Source organism: Podarcis melisellensis, assembly GCF_964234715.1.
Source record: "Podarcis melisellensis genome assembly, chromosome: 2".
NCBI classification, from domain to species: domain Eukaryota; kingdom Metazoa; phylum Chordata; class Lepidosauria; order Squamata; family Lacertidae; genus Podarcis; species Podarcis melisellensis.
Genome location: NC_138529.1, coordinates 110,703,768 through 110,728,973, shown reverse-complemented (window position 1 = coordinate 110,728,973; position 25,206 = coordinate 110,703,768). Strand labels below are relative to the sequence as shown.

The window sequence follows — 25,206 nt, the reverse complement described above, 5'->3', positions numbered from 1 at the left end:
ATATGCCTGGGGCTGATGGGAGTTGGAGGGCACCCGGTTGGCAAAGGCTGGTGCACAGGATTGCAATTTTCAGCCTAGGGCTATTCCCAAGGGTGAGAAAGCTGTTGGCCTTCACAAAGTCGCCGGATTGCAGTTCTTGGGGCTGATGGGAAATGAAGTCCAACAACGCCTAAAAAAGTGCCACAGGAACCTCAGTTGTGCTATGCCAGGCATAGGCAACCTCGGCCCTCCAGATGTTTGGGACTACAATTCCCATCATCCCTGACCACTGGTCCTGTTAGCTAGGGATGATGGGAATTGTAGTCCCAAACATCTGGAGGGCCGGAATATGCCTACGCCTGTGCCATGCACACGGTGGGAATAAGCTTACTTCTGAGTAAACATGAACGAGACTACACCATCGTTATTGGCATTACGATCAGCAGTTGTAACAGGAATTTAGTATATATATATATTTTAATGGAGAGAGTAAAAAGTAGAACAACACATATGACCTTACAGGGAAAATACCTTCTCCCGCACCCCACCACTCAATGAGGCAGAGTTCTGCCGTGGGAGGACTCAGAAATACTATTTCAAACGAACCCCTTATTCTAGGACATTTTTCCAAAAGAAAGGCTCTCGTGTTTACAAAGAGCTCCAGTAACAGCTTGGAGGCCGGAGCCAACCATGTAGTTAAAGGTATCTTTTAAGGAAGATCTGCAATAATTTTTTTGGGCGGGGGTCCGGCTGGCTTCTCATCCTTCTCTTTGGCTTTTTCTTCATACATCAGAATTCTGCAGAAATAAGAAGGAAATATGAATTCACAAGAGATGCCCCTCCTTAAATCAGACAAGTAGCCAGTTAAGAAAATAAAACGAGCTCTGTTGGACCAGATAATTCCCCCCCAACCCACCAGGTGTGTCGGGTAATGGAGGGGGGAGTCACAACTGAACACCTGAGGATAATGAAGAGTCTGAGGCTCGGGGGTTATTCCAGATGTCTTCTTCGGGGTCCACCTCAAGGCTGCTTTTCATATCTAATGTGGGATTCTGCATATAAAAGGACTGCTAAAGTGTTCAGGCCAGGCCCTTTAAGTTAACGGCTCAAGCTCACTGTTAAATTTTGGCTTTATTATGTTAACTTGGGGCCAAAGGGGGGGACCACAGAGAGAACTCAACAGCTGGATTTTCCAATGTGACAAGCAAAAACAGCTGGATTTTTCCAATGTGGCAAGCGAAAACAACTGTGACACCTTAAAAGACAAACCAAATTTATTATAACACGAGCTTTCATGAACTTTGTCAGATGCCACAAACTTAAATCTTAGTTGACAGGTATTTAAAGGACAGCATTGGATGGTGGAAGTTGAACCTTAATGAGATGCAAAAAAAAATACAGTCAGTGATAATTAGAGCTTAAATGTATGTTGAAGAGACAGGCCTTTAAACCTTTTAACATCAGTTGTATTAACATCAGTAGTGGGGCAGAGTCATCACTTGTAAGTTAAATTGAGAGAAAGGTGTTTTTTTTAAGCATGCTGCATGTCTTAATTGGATTACCAATGCCAGGATAGCTGACTGTTTCTTGCAAATGGTTCTACAGGTGCATCTGATGAAGGGGGCTTGAGTCTATGAAAGCTTACACCAAGTTATTAAGGGACCACAAGACTTTTGGGTTGTTTGAATAGCTGAAGTCAAGTTCACCAGGGAGCAGTGGCTGTGAAGGAGTTGGTAGTCTTGAACCATGCTGGGGAGAGACACAGAGACTTGACTTGCTCTCTGTGCTGAATCCAAAGCTATACAGTGGTACCTCGAGTTAAGTACTTAATTCGTTCCAGAGGTCCGTTCTTAACCTGAAACTGTTCTTAACCTGAAGCACCACTTTAGATAATGGGGCCTCCAGCTGCCGCCGCGCCACCAGAGCACAATTTCTGTTCTCATCCTGAAGCAAAGTTCTTAACCTGAAGCACTATTTCTGGGTTAGCGGAGTCTGTAACCTGAAACGTATGTAACCCGAGGTACCACTGTATAGCTCAGGGCCTCTCCTAGAAGCCTAATGGGGGAAGCAGGATCTATTGGAGAGTTAACATTGTGAGCCCTTCCACTTTATGCTCGGTGTCCAACAGTGAAAGTAGAACATAGTCGCCATGTTTATTACATGCCATAATAAAAGCCATATACAGTGGTACCTTGGGATGCAAACGGGATCCGTTCCGGAGCCCTGTTAGCATTCTGAATGGAACATAAGACGCGACTGTGCGTCTCTGTGTGTGCGGGTCGTGTTTCGCTGCTGCTGCGCATGCGTGTGACATCATTTTGACCGCGCATGTGCGAGCGGTGAAACCCGGAAGTAACGTGCTTCATTACTTCTGGGTCGCCGCAGAGCACTCAACCTGAAGCGTATTTATCCAGAGGTATGACTGTATCGCTAAGACACCACAGCCTTCCATGTAATACCTTAAGGGCCGCCGCTCTCCATATTAAACTTCCTGGACCCTGAGATCATCTTCTGAAGCCCTTCTTCGTGTGCCTCCAACATGAGAGGTCCGGAGGGTTGCAACATGAGAACGGGGCCTTTTCTGCAGTGGCTTCCCATCTGTGGAATGCTCTCCCCGGGGAGGTTCGTCGGCACCTTTATTATAAATCTTTAGGCGCCAGGCAAAAACGTTCCTCTTCAACCTTTGCCTGCCTGACTGACATCCAATGCCCTTTTGTGAAATGTGTTGGGCGATTATTGGGTTGTTTTTGGTTTTGTTTTTATTATGTAGTTTGTGTTTTTATATTGTGATTTTTATGTGGCGAACTGCCCTGAGACCTCTAGGTATAGGACGGAATACAAATTTAATTTAATAATGATGACGATGATGGTGTAAGGAAATCAAGCCCAAGTTTTGCGTGGGCAAAAATCTGATATCTTTGAGACCGGACTGTGCGTTAATGGTACTTACATTTTAAGGATAGCTGATCGCTTGCCCAGCATCATACGGACAAAGTCCCGGTAGGAGATGGTTTCGCTCATACCTCCAGTCACCTCAGTGATCATCTTCTTTAGCTCCAGGTGTGTCTTGGCTGCACCCAGTTTTTCTAGCATGCGCTTCAAGGCCATGATATCTTGGGGGAAGGGAGACAGCAAACCTGTATAACTAAAGTGGACTGCCGTAGAGTGCGCTAAAATAATAATATAATAATAATTTATTATTTATACCCCGCCCATCTGGCTGGGTTTCCCTAGCCACTCTGGGCGGCTTCCAACAAAAGATTAAAAATACATTAAAACTGTTATGTACTGAGTTGAATAGGATCCAAAATGCAGCAGTCTGATTGGTCCTAGAACAGTAGGATTCAGAATGCAGCAGCCTGATTGGTCCTAGAACAATAGGCTCCAGAATGCAGCAGTCTGATTGGTCCACAGGAGTCACCCAATCCAGCTCCAGGTGGAAGTGAATCCGCGACCTGATTGGCCTACAGGAGAATCCCGGAATTAGCCAATCACATGGGGCCCATTGTGTAAATAATGTATATAAAGCAGACATTCTGGGGGAACTTCCATTCCACCTCACCACTATGAGCTGAATAAAGAGCATGAAATCCACTCTCGACTCTGAGTATATTTCAAAAACATTAAAAATGCTGTAGATAAAGACAATTAACGAACTAGGGAGCAGGAATGTCTCTGGTGCGGAAATTTGTGCATACACAACTAGGAAGCCATGCTATGAACACAATTCACCCACCTATATCTCCTTGTGCATTGAGATCAAAGTCCATGTATTTCTCTGGGTGGGGGAAAGAAAAAAACAAAACAAACAGGTTAACGTAAGTGCGCAATAGCCGCCTTGCTAAATTGGACGCAAAGTCTGTCCAGTCTGAAATACCTCTTTCCAACTATGGCCAGCTACGTACCCCTATGAAGGTCACAAACAGGGTGCAATGAAAGGACTCGGTCTTCATGTCCGGTTCCTAGCATCTAGTACTCTACTTGAAGGTATACTGTGACTAAATATGGAGGTTTTAGTCTTAGCTCTCCAAAAGCTGTTACTAGATATATGCTCAATGGGCTTGCCTCATTCTTTTCTTTCTCTTTAAAAAGATAAATTTTATTTCATATAATCGATACACAATCTACGTATTAAAAATTTATTTTAAAAAATCTATAAACAATTGATTTTACAACTTTTATAAAACTAAACCATTTTACTATTAGAGAACCAGAAAAAATATTAATAGGTATAAATGTAAGCAGGGCTTAGTAAAGTTGCAAGTTGTTTTAAACTTGCTTTTCAATATTGTGTTTTAATGGTGGAACCTGCCCTTGGACCTTAGCGTGAAGGACAGGAATAATAATAATAATAATAATAATAATAATAATATAAAAAATAAAATTATAATTTATAATAGCAATTAATGAAGGGTGCAGATACTTTGTCTAGTGTCAGACTTGTTCTTCTTTTTGTTTAGAGCTTTCTACTTTTCTTTAAATGTGTTGATTTCATGTCTTCATAAATGCATATAATTAATTACCTGTCCTGAAATTCCCAAAGCTTATAATATGCAGGAATGAATTGCCAGCTTCCACATCCCAAAGCCTCTCTCCTTCCTTGCATTGCTTCTACTTTGACAATGTCCAACTGCTCCCTTACCTTCCTTATCACATCTAATTTATTAGGCTTCTGATCTTAACCCTCCATGCCCTTGCATAGTAATTGCTGGATGAACTTTATTGTGATGGTTTGCTTTAAATTTCTGATTATTCTGTTGTCATACCTTGGGTTACAGATGCTTCAAATTGCATTTTTTTCAGGTTACGGACCCGCTGAAACCCGGAAGTACCAGAACGGGTTATTTCCGGATTTCAGGGGTTGTGCATGTGCAGAAGCACTAAATGGATGGAACGGAACACAGTGCTCTAGCCAGAACAGTCAGCTCTCAATTGGTTCTGTTCAGTGATTTCGCTCGGTGTTTCAGCTCAGCTCAGAGGGTGGCTGCATCTGGCTGTGTTCTGATGTCCATCAATCCCACCTTCGTCGCCAGTGTTAAGTTGTGGGTGAACATATCAGACGATGCAGCGATTCTTCAAACAGCTCTTGTTTATTCACAGGCCAGAACTGAACTGAAGGGTTCAGCCAGCCTGCTTATATGGAGCTCCACTACAACGCAACAGTAACCATTTTCTGTAACTATCCAATCACTAGCCAATCCAATCCAAGGGTCTGGTAACTTCTGTTTCAGTGTATCTGAAGAAGTGTGCATGCACACGAAAGCTCATACCAAGAACTAACTTAGTTGGTCTTTAAGGTGCTACTGGAAGGAATTTTTTTTGTTTTATCCAATCACTGAACGTCACTTTCAATCCCTTATTTGCATATGTGGACCTGAGTGAAAACTATCTACAGTATCCCCCTGCTGGCCCAGGGTGAAAACTTCAGTACATAACACCAGGGAACTCTGGGAATTGTATCTCTGTGTGGAATTGGGGTGGTGGTGGTTCCCAAACAACTCTTGGCACCTTTAGCAAACTACCATTTCCAGAGTTCTTTGGGGGAAGCCATGACGGTTTAAAGCGGCATGACATTGCTTTACACGTATGGTGCAGATGGAATCTGTTGTAAACAAAAATTGCCCTTTTCCCTTATGGGGTATCCAAGAGCCCATATAGAGTCCTTACATAGGTTCCCTATTGGTAGGAGAAGACAACAGAGGCCAACCAGAGAATATTGAGAAGCAAAGCAGCTAGTAAGCTTGATCTTTATTGATCTGTTGCAACAGGGTGCTCCCATCACCTGCAGGAGAGGAGGAGGAAAATTCCTATCACTAAAGCACATACAGTGGAACCTTGGTTTTCGAACGTAATCTGTTCCAGAAGACCGTTTGACTTCTGAAATATTCGAAAATCGAAGGGCTGTCGCCAATTTCAGTGGGGGGAAAAGAGGAACGTGCTTCGGAAGCCGTTTGAGTTCTGAAAAAACATTCAAAAACCGGAATACTTCTGGATTTTCGCATACGGGAGCCGAAACACTCAGCAATGGAGCCGTTCAAGAACCGAGGTTTGGCTGAAATGGAAGAAGGAAGTCTAAAATGGACCAGCCCCTACTGCCTCCAGGGAAGGAAAGCTCAACACTGCCTTACAAGGCGCTGAACAGTTCATATGATTGAGACATTAATTTCTCCTCTGGCTACAGTGATGTAGCTCCTGCCAAAGTTCAGCCCTCCTGCCCTGTCCAAAGCACCCCCAAATGACTCCTCTGAGAGTGCCAGGTGATGGGGCTTGGGCATGGGTAGGCAAACTAAGTCCCGGGGGCCAGATTCGGCCCAATTGCCTTCTAAATCCGGCCAGCGGATGGTCCGGGAATCAGTGTGTTTTTACATGAGTAGAATGTGTCCTTTTATTTAAAATGCATCTCTGGGTTATTTGTGGGGCATAGGAATTCGTTCTTCCTTCCCCCCAAAAAATATAGCCTGCCCCCCCAAGGTCTGAGGGACAGTGGACCGGCCACCTGCTGAAAAAGTTTGCTGACCCTTGGGCTTGGGAATCAGCAAACAGGCCTGGGGTCTGCATTCTTTTTTATTTTCTTTGAAAATATATTTCTTAGTTTGGGCAGCTGGCAGCTAGCTGGCAGCTGGCTGGTTATGAAACAAACAAGCAAAACCAGTTTGCCACCCAGATTTTGCATCATTATAAAATATTTTCTTTTGTTTACAAAAGTATGTGTGTCCTCTCTTCAGGTTGTGTTTTCTACGTATAAGTTACATTTGTTGTGAGATGTTGGGTGTTATATGCAGGAGGGGGAAAAAAAGAAACCAAATGGGCATTGTGCAGTTTTGCATTTTGGAAAAAAAAAGGGGGGCGGGACTTGCTTAAATCATTCTGCCACCATGACTAGATGAGCCCAGAGTTAAATGGGAGTTTGTTTATGTTGCCCTGATGCTGAATGTATTTACAGTGGTAACTAGGGTTAAGAACTTAATTCCTTCTGGAGGTCCGTTCTTAACCTGAAACTGTTCCTAACCTGAGGTACCACTTTAGCTAATGGGGCCTCCCGCTGCCGCTGCGCTACTTCCGTTCTCATTCTGAAGCAAAATTCTTAACCTAAAGTACTATTTTTGGGTTAGCAGAGTCTGTAACCTGAAGCATCTGTAACCTGAGGTACACCATGTTGCCATAGAAAGGAATATTGGTTGGGTACATGTTCAGAATAGGCCCATTAATATTTGCAGACCTAAATTAGTCATGTCTATTATCATAAAATTGTAGCGTTGCAGGGTACCCCGATGGTCATCTAGTCCAACCCCGTGCCATGCAGGAGGGTCTCCTCTGTGCAGGGCTAGAATTAGATGCAGCTCAAAAGTATTTTTTCGTTATCCATTTCTGCAACAACATGGGGCTTATTCCCCCCCCCATCCCACACCCCCTCCCGCAACCTCAAGTCCTCCATGGATGGCACTCACTCTTAAATATTGCTAATTTGTCAGGTAGGTCTTCGTCAGTACTGTATTTGGGGTCATCCATAAATTCCTGTAGAAAGGCGGGGGGAAAATATTGATTAGGGTATGAACAGATCCAGGAAGGTCCAGTCAAAGGCGACTATGGGGTTGTGGCGCTCATCTTGCTTTTCTGGCTGAGGGAGCCGGTGTTTGTCCACTGACAGCTTTCTGGGTCATGTGGCCAGCATGACTAATCCGCTTCTGGCGCAATGGAACACTGACGGAAACCAGAAACGCCGTTTACTTTCCCGCCGGAGTGGTACCTATTTATCTACTTGCACTGGCGTGCTTTCGAACTGCTAGGTTGGCAGGAGCTGAGACAGAGCAACGGGAGCTCACTCTGTTGTGGGGAATCGAACCGCCGACCTTCTGATCGACAAGCCCAAAAGGCCCAGTAGTTTAGACCACAGCGCCACCCGCTCCCAGTGCCACCTAGTGACTGAAGTAGGTAAGGTCACGATGCACAACAGCTGCCAGGAAAAAAGGGAGTTACCTCCTCAAGAGAGCAGGAAACATCAAGCCAGCTGAAGGGTGAGGGATGAAGCTTAGAGAGTCGCTGCCAGTCAGTGCAGGCCACCCTTTTGTCAACCCCGGGGTCCCCAGATGTTGTTGGCCATGTTAGAAATTCCCCAGGCGCGTTTTTGCAACCAGCTCGGGTCCAGTTTGCGACCGTGCGGAAATTTCTGGATGCCAGGTTTGCAACTGACACCTCCACCTGGAAGACTGACTTATTTAAGACTTTACCACAGTGTAAGAGCTCCCCAGTGGCGTAGCGTGGGGGGTGCAGGGGGGGGGCGGCCGCACCGGGCGCAACATCTGGGGGTTAGGGTAAGGGGGAGCTAATCCATGGGTTGGGGGCGCAAATCCACGGGTTAGGGGGCGCAAATTACTTGCCTTGCCCCGGGTGCTGACAACCCATGCTACGCCACTGGAGCTCCGCTTCCTTCTGGATTTAGTTTTGCACACCAGGCATGCATGCTGTGAAGCTAATCCGTCCGTCAGCCTCGCTCCTCCCCCCATGTTTCAGATGCCTGCTTATTTCAGATAATTTAACAGGAAACCTGCCTTCTGTCAAGTCAGAGCGTTTGTCCACCTAGCTTAGCATTGCTTGCACTGACTGGCAGCAGTGGCTGTCTAGGGCATCAGATGGGGATCTTTCTCAGTCTCACCTGATACACCAGGGCTAGAACCACACACCTTCCCCATGCAAAGCATGTATTCTGCCACTCAGTTTTCCCTTCCCCTCAACTTTAACAACTCCCTGTATGCCTGCCTTGCTTACTTGCTCATTCATCATTTTAACTTATTTGAGAGGATGGGGAACCAAAAACCTTTTTTTAAAGCAGCCGTAAAACTGCTCTGGCTACTGGACTCTCTGCGGGTCCACATGCAAATTATGGTGACGTCACATGTGCTAGCCAGTCAGTGCTATCCACAGTCGCCTTCTTCTACAAAGCTGTGGAACTATTTGTCAAAGAGCTTGACTCTGGGGTGGGGAATCTCAGGCCTGGACCCTGAATGCAACCTTCCAAGCCTCTTCATCTGGGCTCCAGGATTCTCCCCACACCACACCCCCTCTCCTAGTCCAAGCCCCTTTGCTGTCTCTGCCTTGCACCCTCATTGTGGGGTTTTTGTGTGTGGTTTGGCTGGAATGCATCCTTGGAATCTGATAATGTCTTGTCTGTTTTCCTGGATGGGAGAAATTGTATAAAGGTAGCAATGACATTGGTTGCTCCACCATAGCTGTCAACTTACAGATTTGAAAATAAGGGACCAGCAGCCTCAAAAATAAGGGATCAGCAGCCAAAATAAGGGATTTTCCAAGCACAGGTATGTTTCCTTTGAAACCCGGGAAATTTAAGGGACAGCATCAATAAGGGACAGCAGCTGGACACAGCGCTGGGATAAGGGACTGTCCCGCCAAATAAGGGACACTTGACAGCTATGTGCTCCACCCACCTTTGCCTCTGGCCCTACCCACCACTTGCATCTCGCCCTGCAGAAGTTTGTTCAGAAGGGAATGTGGCCCCTGGCCTTAAACACCCCCCACCCCTGCTGGAGAAGATAAGGTATGTGAAGAGCTGTGTGCAGAGAAACAGCTTCCCGATTGGTTCCAGCCTCCTTACCCGTAATGCCTTACCTTGTTGAGGGAGTCCAGGAATTCCTCCTGCTGGGCTTTTAACACTGCAAACGCTTTTCCTCCTAGGAGGTGAAGAAGAGGGTTAATGGTTGGCATTAATGTCCTGGTTTTCAGGTGTAAAAATGGTGGGGGGGATTTTGTCAAATGTTGGGGGAAACCCAGATGTATGGCAATGCGATGGAAAAAGCAGCGGAAACAGCTCCAAAAGCTTAAAATCGCTATTTTGGGGGGAGTTCCCCCCAAAAAAGCTCAATAATTTTGGTGGTTTCCTTAAGAATGTTGGTGCTGACCTTTAAAACCCTAAAGGGCCTCTGTCCATTATACCTGAAGGAGCGTCTCCACCCCCATCATTTAGCCCGGACACTGAGGTCCAGAGCTGAGGGCCTTCTGGCAGTTGCCTCACTGCGATAAGTGAGGTTGCAAGGAACCAGGCAGAGGGCCTTCTCGGTAGTGGCACCCGCCCTGTGGAACGCCCTTCCACTAGATGTTCAAGGGAAAAACAATTACCAGACTTTTAGAAGACATCTGAAGGCAGCCCTGTTTAGGGAAGCTTTTGATATTTAATAGGTTATTGTATTTTAATATTCTGTTGGAAGCCGCCCAGAATGGCTGTGGAAACCCAGCCAGATGGGCGGAGTATAAATATTAAATTATTATGATGATGATGATGATGATGATGAAAGCTCAACAATTTTGGGGTCTTGCTCAACAACTCTGCCAATGTCAGGAATTTTACTTTTTGAAATATGCCAACCCTAGATAATAGGGCGAGTGGAGTAAGAGTTGTTTGGCAGTGGAACAGACTCCCGCGAGAGGTGGTAGACTCTCCTTCCTTGGAGGTTTTAAAGCAGAGTTTGGAGGCCCATCTGTCATATATGCTTTAGCTGAGATTCCTGCATTGTAGGGGGTTGGTCTAGATGACCCCAGGGTACCCTCCAACTCTTAAGATTATATGATCTCCCTGACTTTGCCCTAATATTTTTTTTTAATCAAATGTCCATCCCACCCTTCCTCCCAAAGGGGTCCAGGGAGGCGAACACTTTTGTGGTAAGAAATAAAATATAATTAACTATAGAAACATACAGTGGTACCTCGGGTTAAGTACTTAATTCGTTCTGGAGGTCTGTTCTTAACCTGAAACTGTTCTTAACCTGAGGTACCACTTTAGCGAATGGGGCCTCCTGCTGCTGCTGCACTGCTGGAGCACAATTTCTGTTCTCATCCTGAAGCAAAGTTCTTAACCTGAGGTGCTATTTCTGGGTTAGTGGAGTCTGTAACCTGAGGCGTATGTAACCTGAAGCGTATGTAACCCGAGGTACCACTGTATTGGGGTTGGTTGGGGGTGGCAGTGCGGAGCATATCTGTGGGTCCCTTCCAGGCCTGCGATTCTGTACCTAGTGAGGTTTGGAATCATTAATATTATTACTATTATTATTACTACTACTATTAATATTTTTTATTATTATTACTAGAAGAAGCTGCTGAACCAGTCAGAAGAGTCTCTGTAAGGCAATGGCCTCACTGCCATTTCCATGTCTAAAGATGTTGCTCTGTTGCCATAGTGACAAATGGGGGCGTGCCTTTTCCTGCCTCCCCTTGACTGGATGCTACATTATCCTAAGATGGAGGACAATAGACTGGAAGAGACACTGTGTGTATGTCTATTGGCTGATGCTGGAAGCTGGAGACAGAGAAGCTTGTCTTGCTCTGTGCTGGACCCAAAGGCTTGGTGGTGGTGGTGGGTCTCTCTGGGAACCTAATGGGGAAGCAGGAACTGTCTTGCCATGAGACTTTCTATCCTATGCTGAGGTTGTAAATGAAACCATAAATCCAGAAGACACTGCACTCTCCGTTGACCTTCATGTTGTGACGTGGGGTTTGTGATTTCAGCCCTCTTGACATAATATGCTGGAGACAGTTCTCTAGTAACACTTCTTTATTCAAGCAAACAAGACTGGGGCCTGAGGAGGGGAGAGCTACATTTATAGGGACAGGGAACTAGCTAGAAAGGATACATTTGGAGGGAACAATATCAGGCAATCACAGTCCTGCCTTTTGGAGGAAACCAATAAGACAGAGGATCCAAATACAGCAGCTTAAATGAACCAATAGTAGCTGTACCCTCTGGAACCAAAAGGCAGTTACTTTACCCTAATGCAAATACAGACAATAATAATACAGATATAAAATCCTTTGACTCAATACACAACACTTCATTCCAAGGAAATTGAACAAAGGGTAAGCACAGCCACCCCTGGAGTCTCTCGCCGCTTGGAGATTGGGGTACATGCCACAATATTTAAAACATGTGAAAACTGTTAGGTAAAGGTAAAGGGATCCCTGACCATTAGGTCCAGTCATGACCGACTCTGGGGTTGTAGTGGTCATCTCACTTTATTGGCTGAGGGAGCCGGCGTACAGTTTCCGGGTCATGTGGCCAGCAGGACTAAGCCGCTTCTGGCAAACCAGAGCAGCGCATGGAAACACCGTTTACCTTCCCGCCAGAGCGGTACCTCTTTATCTACTTGCACTTTCAAACTGCTAGGTTGGAAGGAGCAGGGACCAAGCAACGGGAGCTCACCCCGTCGCGGGGATTCGAACCGCCGACCTTCTGATCGGCAAGTCCTAGGCTCTGTGGTTTAACCCACAGCGCCACCCGTGTCCCGTGAAATCTGTTAAGTAGATCTAAAAGCAATAAAGCATCTGAAGCAAATTTAAGAGCAGATGGAACAAAATCAGGCATCTGGATAGATCTTCTGAAACAGAAAAGTTTCCAGTGGACATCTAGAAGAGAACATTGATGGCGCTGGCCTAATCTCACTATGGCCGTTGAACATCTCTGGAGTCTCCCAGTTTCTGCCATTTCCTCTTTCCGACACAATTTCCTGACTTGCATGTGTGCTGGCGGTTATGTGTTTCAATTTCTGTAGACTGCTTTGCTTTTGGTTCGCAGTGTCGTTTGGCTAACCAAAGAGGAACCTAGCCCAAATTTCCTGACTCAGTTTTTTTGTTCCCTGCCTTCCTTCAGTTGCAAAGGGGAAATGGAATAGGTAAACAGCAGCAGCAGCAGCAGCTACCAAATTGAGGCATCGCAGCTGTGGTGGGGAAAGTGAGGGGGGGACATTTACAAAGCTGGGGGATGGGAGCACCGGTTTAGGGTACACTCTAAGGTAGGGGTAGCTCATGTGAAGACTCCAAATCCCATCCCCCCCAATCACCGGCCATGCTGAAAAAAATGCTTCGGGATGGGAGAGAGAGAAAGGGGAGAAATTACATTAAATGGAACTTCCCTCCCACAGTTTTTTCTTTAGTCACACCTACTCCAGACATTTAAAGCATACAGTGGTACCTTGGGTTAAGTACTTAATTCGTTCCGGAGGTCCATATTTAACCTGAAACTGTTCTTAACCTGAAGCACCACTTTAGCTAATGGGGCCTCCTGCTGCTGCCACGCCACCGGAGCACGATTTCTGTTCTCATCCTGAAGCAAAGTTCTTAACCTGAAGCACTATTTCTGGGTTAGCGGAGTCTGTAACCTGAAGCGTATGTAACCCGAGGTACCACTGTAGGTTTTTATGCAGAGGTTGTCATGGGTGATGCAGCAGAGATGAGAAAGTGTTTGGATTTGATACCCCGCTTTATTCACTACCCGAAGGAGTCTCAAAGCAGCTAACATTCTCCTTTCCCTTCCTCCCCCACAACAAACACCCTGTGAGGTGAGTGGGGCTGAGAGACTTCAGAGAAATGGGACTGGCCCAAGGCAGCTGCCTGTGGAGGAGCGGGGAATCGAACCCGGTTCACCAGATTACGAGTCCACCGCTCTTAACCACTACACCACACTGGCTCCCTCACAACCCACTTCCTTCCGATTAGAAAAGGGAAGCTGTGGATGAGCAGAGGTGTGTGCAGTTCGGGCAGCCCTTGCGCATGCGCAGATGACAACACATGCACAAGTGACAGCTTCAGTGCGTTGGAGTTCTGAGTATGGAAACATGAGGCAATGGGGACCGGGGGGGAAACTTCCCCTCTGCACAGCAACATAAGTATCAAGGGAGGGGGAGAATTCAGATCAGGAAAATGGCATGTTGGCAAGGTTTAAGCCAACCCCCACCCCCCGTTGATAGGACCAGATTTAGGTTCCCACCTCAACTGCATTTGCCCTTGAAAAATTAAATACCGGAGATTTGATTGTGACCATCTTGTCTAGTGCCAAGGAAAAAGAATGTGTGAACAACTGTTAAAAATACTCATTGACTGTCTTTCAGGGAGTGAATCCAGATTAAAACCAGTGGAAGATTTAAGGAGCCAATTCACGAACCTGTTACAGTATCATCAATTACATGATATGTTTAAACTAGATAAGAAAAATGGGTTTCCGGACCAAATCTGAGAGAGATTTATTACAGAATAAGGATAAACTATATTGTCTAAAATGTATAAATTGTAAACACAGGACGAGCTGATAAAAGCTTCAATAATCCACTGGGCAATGGACATAGGGCATAATATAGATCTAAACCTTTGGAAGAATGATTTGAAATTTACTGCATGTTACACACTGGAAGAAAATTACATGAAAATGATTAATAGATGGTATTTAACCCTGAGCAGACTGGCTAAGAAATATAAAATAGAATCAGATTTATGTTCGAAATGTAAAGAAATGGAGGGGACTTTTTCCCCCCATATGTGGTGGGCGGGTAAAAAGGTTAAAGGAAATTATTTATAATGAGGTAAAAAAAAAAATGTTTAAAACAACTTTCCCCAAAAGAGGCATTTTTGCTAGGAATCATTCAGACAGAGGCTCCCAGGTCCCAGGAAAACCTATTTTTGTATGCAACAGCGGCGGCCCAAGTTTTATTAACCCAAAAGATATTTATATTCCTCCAAGGATGTACCCAGTTCTCTCTCTCGTCTCCCAGTTTTATTTTCACCACAGCTCTGTGAGGACGCAGGTGGTGTTGGTCTGTCTCCCGTTGTTTCCCAGTGTGATAGGGTAGGCCGGAGTTTGCCAACCTGGTGCCCTCATGATGTTTTGGACAACTCGCCTCAGCCAGCTTAGCCAACGGTCAGGGGAAAATAGGAGTCGTCTGGAGGGCACCAGGTTGACGAAGGCTGTGTGTACACCATGCGCCTAAAGCACATTCCCACCCCCTCCAAAGGATCCTGGGAACTGTAGCTCTGTGAAGGGTAAACTATAGTTCCCAGGATTCTTTGGGAGGGGTGGGAAAGTGCTTTAAAGGTATGATGCAGCTGCAGGTTTGGCAACCCAGCTGCAATCTCCTTCGCAGGCTGCTGCCCTGTTCCTTCTCCCTGATGTATTTCCAGATTCCCTCTTGCCCTGCCTTCGGTGCCTCTGCTGGTTATATGCTCCTCTCTGCTTTATGGTCGCTAACATTTCCTGCATCCAAACCTCTCTCTCTCGATAATAGTCTTCACCTTTGGATACACCACAAGCCTCCCATCTTCCTGCACCCTGGACAGTTACGATCTCTTTGCTGGACTAAGACGGTTTCCTCAGCAGCCGATACCTTGGGGGTCCATGGGTCTCCTCTTTGCCTTTTCCTCGGAGGGTTCCCCTCGACTTCTTCTCTGCTGAACTGATGTCTCGCCTCCTCCGCTGCTCCCTCCTGCTCCTTCTCTGTGTGCATATAGATATTTCAGTCTGTAATATATATGTGGAGGCGACTTCCTCTTTTGCTCTGAGAAACCACACAGCTCATTGACACTCGCACAGACCATGTGGAGAAGGAGAGAGGAAAGGTTCTCTGAGAGGGCTTGCGCTGCAAAGTGGGAGGCCTGAGAGAGAGAGAGAGAGAGAGAGGAAGTTGCAGGCTGCCCTTCAGCAAAAGGAAGTTGGGGGCTGAAACACAGTCTGGGCGGGGGTTGGTCCTCGGGCGCCGCGTTGGCGACCTTTGCTGCCGTAGGTCTTCGGCTGCTTGCCGTTTTGAGTTGCACGCCTGACTGTTCGCACCTTTTGTGTCGCACTGGTGCGGCTAGAGGTTGTCAGCGTGGTTCCCATGGGTGCAGTGGCACCCTCTGCCCCCCCATCCACTTCCTTAGCCACAAAGTGATGCCGCCTTTTCCTCCCTTGAAAAGGACACGCAGGGGGCAGATTAAGTTGGAAGAGCAATGCCCTTTCCCACGCCTTCTTTCAGCTCTGTGTGTTTTTTGTGTGTGGCTCAGCTTAGTTGTAAACAATTTTTGTAAACAAAAATTGCCCTTTTCCCTTATGGGGTATCCAAGAGCCCATATAGAGTCCTTAAATGTGTTCCCTATTGGTAGGAGAAACTAACAGAGGCCAACCAGAGCATATTGAGTAGCAAAGCAGCTAGTAAGCCTGATCTTTATTGATCTGTTGCAACAGGGTCCTCAACTCACCACACGAAGGAGGGAGGAGGAACCCAGAACAATGGCGCGCAAGCCCTTATAAAGACTTTTGAAATTGCCACCCTGTAGATCAAAACCACCCCCAGATACATCATACATACATCACAGAAGGGGTGTAACCTAAGACCACCCTCCAGATACATCACACCTACATCACATAAAAGGCGGTCTAAAACAGAAATTTGAATGTTGTTTTTCTCCTGTCGTTGTTTATCTCCTGTTTGGCAGGTTACTTGATTGGATTTCCTGGCCAGTTTTTTGTAATGATAAATACTTAGTTCCTGGGCCAGGTCACAGGCTCACACCCTATTCATATCTTAAATGTGCCCTTAAGACAGGATTTGTGAGGAAAGAGACAATGGGGAGGTTTCCGACTTTGACCTTGTAGAGAAAACATTTGCTCAGTTTAGGAATCAAAATGGTTCCAGGTTGGTTTTCCTGTGCTGATCTATGTACGTGCTTGGTTGGTACGCTTATGAACATTACCATATATCTAAGACCTCAAAATTCCTATCACATGGGCCTGACTTTCCCCCAGAGCCCTCGGGAAAAGGCGAGGTGTGCACAGGGAATCTCTTCGCCGTTCTGTCTGTCGGGAAGGGGGCTGATGTGTTGGACAGGGAGGGAAGTGGCCAGAGAGAGTGGTTAATGCACAGAGCCTAGGGCTTGCCGATCAGAAGGTCGGCGGTTCAAATCCCTGCGACGGGGTGAGCTCCCATTGCTCGGTCCCTGCTCCTGCCAACCTAGCAGTTCAAAAGCACATCAAAGTGCAAGTAGATAAATAGGTACCACTCCGGCGGGAAGGTAAACGGCGTTTCCGTGCGCTGCTCTGGTTCACCAGAAGCGGCTTAGTCATGCTGGCCACATGACCCGGAAGCTGTACGCTGGCTCCCTCAGCCAATAAAGCGAGATGAGCGCCACAACCCCAGAGTCGGCCATGACTGGACCTAATGGTCAGGGGTCCCTTTACCTTTTTAATGAGACATTATTGTGAAATGTTTTTAATTATTTAATTTTACTTTGGTTGCAAATTGCACTGGGACTCCCCCCCCCCTTTTGTGGGAAGCAATATTTAAAATTTAATAAACGTAGTGTAGTCAACACCATCAACTCCAGTTAACATGAAAAGAAACTTTAAAAAAGATTATGAATCTTTGAGGCTGCAGTCACTGAACGGTTGAGAAGCACCAGTGTGTGTTGTTCACCAGACCTCTGCATCCTCTCAAGTGTAGCTCACCAGCCCTGTGTTTTGGGCCTACCACGTGATTTGAAGAGAGGGGAAGAAACAGGAGAAATTCAAATTACCTAATTAGCAGTCCCCGAAGCAACAGACAACTGAAACGCAGCTCTCTTTGAAGTTCATACTTCCCCAAATTTTGCGATGCAGTTCTCCTACCAAATAACATGCACAAAATTCCAAACTAGTTACAGGTAGGTAGCTGTGTTGGTCTGCCGTAGTCGAAACAATTAAAAAGTCTTCCAGTAGCACCTTAGAGAACAACTAAGTTAGTTAGCTCATACCAATAACTAACTTAGTCGGTCTCTAAGGTGCTACTGGAAAAAATTCCAAACATCAGGGTTCGGAAAGTGTGTGTTAAAATGCATATATTTGTGGGGAAATGTGTTCTATTAGGGACGGCTAGCTTGAGCTATGGTTTTCCCAGTAGTGATGTATGGAAGTGAGAGCTGGACCATAAAGAAGGCTGATCGCTGAAGAATTGATGCTTTTGAATTATGGTGCTGGAGGAGACTCTTGAGAGTCCCATGGACTGCAAGAAGTTCAAACCTATCCATTCTTAAGGAAATCAGCCCTGAGCGCTCACTGGAAGGATGAAGCTGAGACTCCAATACTTTGGCCACCTCTTGAGAAGAGAAGACTCCCTGGAAAAGACCCTGATGTTGGGAAGGATTGAGGGCACAAGGAGAAGGGGACGACGGAGGATGAGATGGTTGGACAGTGTTCGCGAAGGTACCAAGCATGAGTTTGACCAATCTGCAGGAGGCAGTGGAAGACAGGAGTGCCTGGCGTGCTCTGACTAAACGACTAAACATGACTAAACGACTAAACAACTAAACAACAACAGCTTGAGGCAAAACTGCTTTCAAAAGACTGCCTATTAGGAGATTTGCAGATTAAAATGCTGACTTGCAGACTCATCAGGAAATGTGGAGAACTGAACTGAAAATGAGAAATGAGAAACATGAAAATGAGAAGCAAAATTTATGTTCCTGGGGTTGCGACCATGTTTGGCAGGTCATCTGCAAGTCTTGATATCCTTCTGCAGGGCCTGTAAGACAGAGCTGTTCCGCCTGGCCTTCAGTTTGAGTTAGCCTGATCCTGTATTCCCTTTTCCCTTTCCTCTTCTATGAAGAAACCCTTTCTGGGACCCCACATTTAAATTCTTCCCTGGTCTCCTTGCTGGCCCTAGTAGGACCAACTTGGCCAGTTAGCCCTGCTGATCATTCAGTGTCTACTGACTGGAGTCCCCCCCCACCCAAAAAAATGACCCCTGAATTTTTGAATTTTATTGATATTGATACTGCATTTTATGTATTCTAAGTTGCATTTTAATCAATGTTTTATATTTGCTGTTAGCTGCCCTGAGCCTGGTTTTTAAACCAGGAAGGGCAAGTGTTATGTACTGAGTTGAATAGGATCCAAAATGCAGCAGTCTGATTGGTCCTAGAACAATAGGATTCAGAATGCAGCAGTCTGATTGGTCCTCGAACAATGCAGCAGTATGATTGGTCCGCAGGAGCCACCCAATCTAGCTCCAGGTGGAAGTGAATCCACAACCTGATTGGCCTACAGGAGAATCCCGGAATTAGCCAATCACATGCAGCCCATTGTGTAAATAATGTATATAAAGCAGATATTGTGGGGGAACTTTCATTCTTCCTCACCACTATGAGCTGAATAAAGAGCATGGAATCCACTCTTGACTCCGAGTATATTTCACTGGTGCCGAAGGTCGGTATAAATAAAAAAATATTATTATTATCTGTGATTTTCAAAAAGTTGGTTGGTCTTCAATAAGAGCTGTATTTCCGAACATGGAGATGTGGTTCTGGGGAAAAAACAACAACAACTCTACCTGCTAAACTGAAAGTAGCAGCCTTGGTAATAACCCTCACAGTCAGGAAAAGTGAATTTCATCCTATTTTAACCACAGTCTGCATCAGGTTCACTACTGTTGAAATAAATAGACCTGTCTTAACCATGTTCATTAATTTTTGTGGGTCTTCTCTTAGTAAAACTTAGTTGAATACTACCCAATCTTTTCAGAATAACCCCCAAGCCTTGGGAGAGAAAACCAACCACATTAAATAAGTGATAATTTTCTGCAGTGGCCCCCAAAAGCCCCCTTCTGCTTGACTGAGATTTCCCCAGTCTGCCAATTTCAAGGTGTGCTGTTGCTAACCTGAACAGCGTGGCTTCTTTATGTAAAGTATATTCTGGTGAATCATTAAACATGGAAAAGCACCGTAATGTTTGATCTGGTTGAATTATGCTTGTCTCATCACAATCCTGGTTTTGTATGAAGCCAGGGTGGTGTAGCAGAGCAAGGGCTTATCCACACTTATTTTCCTCTACTCTTCCCAGGCATGGCCCATGATTTAAAACTCCATGTCCAAGTGCCTCTGCCTTTCTCGGACTCCTCGCGGAAACCCGTTCTTTAAAGCTCCTGAAAACCCGTTCCTTAAAGCTCAATTTGAGCAAACGTCAATCCACGGAAAACACGAACTGACATTTGCTCTGATTCAGCTTTAAAGAGCGGGTTTTTGTGGGGAAAGATTGCCTGGAAAGAGTGGAGTGAAAGGTTAGGGTGGATAAGCCCCTAAATCAAATCAAATCAAATATCTTTAATACGGTCAATGACCAGAAAGCAATTTATAAAAAATATGACATTATAAGTAGTATTGTGCTACAAATAACAGTGGAAATATGGCCAATTCACAGAATTGGTGCTTATATTTATGACCAGGTTTCGACTTTTAAGGTTTTAAGAATTCAGTTCAGGTGTCACTACTGTTTATTATCATTCCTTCGATGTTTACAATTTGAACTCCGTTGTTGACATCATTGCTCGTCTTATTCTTGTTGCAATGTAACAGTACTTTGCCACAGGCCTGTTGATTTCGGGCTCTTTGTCAGCTAAGAGGTGTCTGATATAGGTGTCGTCTGTACTACGAGGTATTTTCCTCAGAATAGGTTCGATCAGCTCTTTTCTTGAGTCTCGATATAATGGGCAGTATAAGATGACATGCCCAATGGTTTCGATTTCGTTGCTGTTACAGGGACATAATCTTTATTCGATCGGTATTTTGTTGTATCTTCCCTCTAGAAGAGCTGAAGGGAGAGCGTTAAAGTGGGCCCTGGAAAATGCCCATCGGTGTTTAGCGTTATCTAGAACTTTGAGATAGTTTGCTAGATGGGGCCTTTGGGAATTGTATAGTTTATAAGTTATCGGAAGTTGATTAAAGTCATTTTGGGCTTCAATGTCCCGGAGTCTTTCTTTGATTATGTTCTTGGCCCTTCCCCTTTCTAAACTTAATAAATACTCTGGGGAGAGACCATATGTGGCCAATTTTCTGAGAGTGCCCAAGCCCCTAAAGTAAATTCAGATTGTGACTGTGGGAGCAAAAAAGTTGAGACACTGAGAGGGAAAAAATTGTGGTTTAAAACAATGGTAGAAGTTTGAATAACGCAGTGATGGAGGAGAACTGAGAGGAAAAATCACGGTTTTAAACAACAACCGAGATTTAAGTAAACTTCTACAGTCAAACCTCGGATCCCAAACGCCTCCGTTTTGGAACGTTTCAGTTCCCAAACGCCGAAAACTCGAAAATAAATGCTCCAGTTTTGGAATGTTTTTCGAAAGCTGAACATTGGACACTGCTTCTGCTTGAGTGCAGGAAGCTCCTGCAGCCAATCTGAAGCCACGTCTTGGTTGTCGAAAATTTTGGAAGCTGAATGGGCTTCCAGAACAGATTACGTTTGACAACCGAGGTCTGACTGTACTAACAGCCACTATCATCCTCTTTCATTGTTCCTCCCTTCTTGCTATACTCAAACGTCTCTCTCTTCCTTTCCTTAGCTGCCTTGTGTGAGGGAGACAATGGAGACAGAGCCCTTAAATACCCCACAGTACCTCCATGCAATGCATTTTACTCCCGGCGCTATGTATTGCCTTCAACATGAAGTTCCAGATTCAGTGTAGTCGTTTAGAACAGGTGTTTTATTTGTTAAGTTGTGGGTGAACATATCAGACAACACAGCAATTCTTCAAACAGCTCCAGTCTATTCAGAGGCCAGAACAGAACTGACTGAAGGGCTCAGTCAGCCTGCTTATATAGAGCTCCAGTACAACGTTACTGTAGCAACTTTCTAAAACTATCCAATCACTGAACGTCACTTTCGATCCTTCATTTGCATAACTATCTACAGTATCCCCCTGCTGGCCCAGGGTGAGAACTTCAGTACATAACATTATTAACAAGCAAACACCCGTATATGTACAACGCCCACCAGCCGAACTTAACCTTCTCTAAGCTGACCTGCTTGCTTGAGTCTGTTTGTCTCAAAGGCACAGTGGCATTTATGATTGTGGTGCGTGTGTGTGTGTTGCAGAAAGTGAGGGGGGCGAGGATGGAAACGGGGAATGTGTGTGCAAGGGAGAGTTGCAAAAAGCAGGGTGGAAAGGTGGGAGGAAGGAAAAAACGAGACGAAGGTGAAAGTGGGGGTACAAAGGGGTTGCAAAAAGGAGGGAGTAGGGGGCCTGGGAGTGTTGTCCGTTTTTCTAGGCTGCTGCAGGATGCGTCTGTCTGCAGTCTACAGTTAAAGTATCCGTGTTTCCGTTTTCATCGCCGATCAGAACCTCTGCATAAGGAGTACAGCAACTGGACCTAAAAAGGAGGACAAATTTATAATTGTGTCAAGAACATATTACAGAATAAAACATTAGTTTGCAGCAGGGGCATCTGGTTACTTTTATGATGACTTCTTTTGGTTTATTTATTTTTTACTGAACACTTTGTTCTTTCACTGGATTTCCATGTGAACCAGTCTCAAGCTATTCTTACTCTTCTGCAGAACCAATTGGACACCCTCCTCTCCCTCCCCTCTCTCTAGTCTTGGGTGTGAGGGAGTGAATGGGGGGGGGGAGTTTGAGCCTCCCTTCTGTCCTCTGCCTGGACCATCTCTATTTTGGGGGGCGGGTTGAACCCTTGCTTTTCAATCTACAGCTGCACAGCTGCATTTAGCTTTGAAAGCACCCCCTCCCCCCCAAAAAACCGTCCGTTTACATGGGTTGGGAGGAAAATTTGTGATTGTGGGAGGAATGTGATAGCTGTATACACTCTGCGACTGTTTCTGGTGTGTGTATGGAAGTGAATTGATAGAAGAGGAGGAGTTTGGATTTGATATCCCACTTTATCACTACCCAAAGGAGTCTCAAAGCGGCTAACATTCTCCTTTCCCTTCTTCCCCCACACCAAACACTCTGTGAGGTGAGTGGGGCTGAGAGACTTCAGAGAAGTGTGACTGGCCCAAGGTCACCCAGCAGCTGCATGTGGAGGAGCGGGGAAGCGAACCCGGTTCCCCAGATTACGAGTGCACCGCTCTTAACCACTACACCACACTGGCTCTCTCTATGCATGGGGGGGAAATAAGAGGTTGGAGCCCTGGAAACAACTGGAGGGAGAAAATCTCACCCCTCTCCCAACAAGCTTTGGGGATAACAGAACAATTCTCACTACAGTGGTACCTTGGATTACAAACACCTCGGGTTATAGACTCCGCTGACCTGGAAGTAGTACCTCGGGTTAAGAACTTTACCTCAGGATGGGAACAGAAATTGCACGCTGGAGGTGTGGTGGCAGCGGGAGGCCTCATTAGCTAAAGTTAAGGTTAAGAATGGTTTCAGGTTAAGAATGGACCTCTGGAACGAATTAAGTTTGTAACCAGATACTGTATGTATCATTGCTGTTCAGTTTCCCCAAATTAAGCTCTAGAGGGGGCTGTTGGACAGCTAGAGATCTGTTGCACTTCCTCAACATCTGACAACCTAAGAAAAAAACTGTGTATGTAGATTGTCTTCTGTGCTGATTTTGTTGTGTTCACATATGATGGGAATCATGGCCAGTAGTTGTTCCTGTCATGGGTTGAACCTCTGGTAGTTTCCCAGGAGAACAAACTGAGGCCGCTGGTTTGTTGTTCGCATCTGTCTGTCTTGGGAGACTACGGAAGAGTGTTCCTTCAGGGGTAAAGTCTATTATTATTATTATTATTATTATTATTATTATTATTATTATTATTATTATCATCCATTCATTGCTTTTTACAAAATATCCCAAAGCAACTTAGAAAATGCTAAAATGCAGAACAAGTTCCCCAAATGCTTAAAATCTGCAACACAGAATAAATTCTGAGAATAATAAAATTGAAAAAGAATGAATGGAATGCTCAGCCACTCTTCTGTTTCTCCACAGAAAACCCGACTGACGTTTGTTCCGATTCAGCAGTAAACGGCAGGTTTTCCTGGGGGAAAGTGGGGGGACGAGAGAACAACCTCTCAGACTCGTGGCTAGAAATCATGGGGCAAGCGTTAAGTGTGGGTGAGCCTTGAGTCTCTCTCCACTAAAAAGCAAACACCGAATGAGGCCAGTTTCACACCACTTCATGCTTAAATTGAGATCCAAAAGCCTGTTTGTACCTGGCACCTAAAGGCTGGCAATGCTGGAGCCAGGCGACCTCTTCAGGGGAGGGCATTCCATTAGCAGGCAGTCAACACTTAAAAGGCCCTGTCTTTTAAGACACTGGTGTGTAATTGGTTAAGGAGACCACCTGATTACAGTCTGGAGTGCCGGGACCTCAAATCCAGTTGTCTTCTGTCCCTGTTCCTCACCATCAGCCCTGTTAGTAGGAGGACCAGAGCATCACTCCCTGGTCTCTAGGACCCTGCTTTAGGTGTGTGCTCTCTGACACTACATAAGCAGAAGAGATTTTTCACATAAAACGTTCTGCAAGTGGCTTGCTTGGTCCCCCCCCCCTTCGCCTTCATTTGGGGGTTATCTGTGTAGGAAATAAACTGAAGGTATCACTGTGGGTTAAACCATAGAGCCTAGGACTTGCCGATCAGAAGGTTGGCGGTTTGAATCCCCACGACGGGGTGAGCTCCCGTTGCTCGGTCCCAGCTCCTACCCACCTAGCAGTTTGAAAGCACATCAAAGTGCAAGTAGATAAATAGGTACCGCTCCAGCGGGAAGGCAAACGGCGTTTCCGTGCGCTGCTCTGGTTCACCAGAAGCGGCTTAGTCATGCTGGCCACATGACCTGGAAGCTGTACGCTGGCTCCCTTGGCCAATAAAGCGAGATGAACGCCACAATCCCAGAGACGGCCACGACTGGACCTAATGGTCAGGGGTCCCTTTACCCTTTACCTTTATCCTCAGAGAACAGGAATGGGGCCTCCTCCTTCGACGCAAATATGTAAAGGCTCAATAATCTAACATCAAAGTGAATCAGGATGGGAAATGCTGTATTAACAGGTCATCAGGAGGAGCCCCGTGGACATACATACCGATAGTGACAAATGACCTCCTTGCTGCCACCAGCCCTCTGTGGGTTGCAAGATAGTTGAGATCCCCCTGGTGTGGCACGGACAGTGACAGCACTTTGAGCATCCTTAGCAGCAAAGCTCATGTACCAGGTGAGCTGAGAGCAGGTAGGTCTGTGCTGAATGCCACCTGCACAAGGCATGTTAAAATCTAGGAGGACGTGGTTTGGTGAGATCTGGTCTGTTTCCTGTTTGGGTAGAGAACATGTTGGTTGGTAAATACCAAAGAGTATCCACCAGTAAGGGACGCGGGTTAAACCACAGAGCCTAGGGCTTGCCAGTCAGAAGGTCGGCAGTTCGAATCCCCATGACAGGGTGAGCTCCCGTTGTTTGGTCCCTGCTCCTGCCAACCTAGCAGTTCAAAAGCACGTCAAAGTGCAAGTAGATAAATAGGTACCGCTCCAGCGGGAAGGTAAATGGGATGACCCGGAAGCTGTACGCCAGCTCCCTTGGCCAATAAAGCGAGATAAGCGCCGCAACCCCAGAGTCAGTCATGACTGGACCTAATGGTCAGGGGTCCCTTTACCTTTATCCACCAGTAAATGCCACCATTAACTAGGGCAGGTGCTTAATTTTATCCAGCATGGTACTCTCCA

The 25,206-nt window shown here is 45.8% G+C and overlaps 2 protein-coding genes across 2 annotated transcripts in view; both read right to left on the bottom strand.

The window, feature by feature from the left end:
• Positions 1–437: 437 nt before the first annotated feature.
• Positions 438–15,341, bottom strand: AIF1 (allograft inflammatory factor 1). The gene is made up of 6 exons (XM_081903365.1): positions 15,135–15,341; positions 9,604–9,665; positions 7,428–7,494; positions 3,716–3,757; positions 2,930–3,092; positions 438–776 (listed from the first exon to the last, which is right to left on the bottom strand). The coding sequence occupies exons 1-6, from the start codon at positions 15,145–15,147 to the stop codon at positions 689–691; spliced, it is 435 nt and encodes a 144-aa protein (XP_081759491.1). The 5' UTR covers positions 15,148–15,341; the 3' UTR covers positions 438–688.
• Positions 15,342–21,215: 5,874 nt separating this feature from the next.
• LOC309364391 (von Willebrand factor A domain-containing protein 7-like) overlaps positions 21,216–25,206 on the bottom strand; it is a 35,605-nt gene continuing 31,614 nt past the window's right edge. Inside the window, exons 16-17 of the mRNA XM_081901573.1 lie at positions 24,575–24,798; positions 21,216–21,900 (exon numbers count right to left, since the gene is read on the bottom strand). Coding sequence (XP_081757699.1) covers positions 21,795–21,900; positions 24,575–24,798 — 330 coding nt within the window. The 3' untranslated portion in view covers positions 21,216–21,794. The remainder of the gene's footprint in view (positions 21,901–24,574; positions 24,799–25,206) is intronic.

Coding starts and splice junctions, on each gene's coding strand:
- AIF1 (XM_081903365.1), bottom strand. Junction 7,495..9,603: donor TCCTGGACTCCCTCAACAAG/GTAAGGCATTAC, acceptor GCCTTTCTACAG/GAATTTATGGATGACCCCAA. Junction 3,093..3,715: donor CAATGCACAAGGAGATATAG/GTGGGTGAATTG, acceptor CCTTCCCCCAAG/ATATCATGGCCTTGAAGCGC.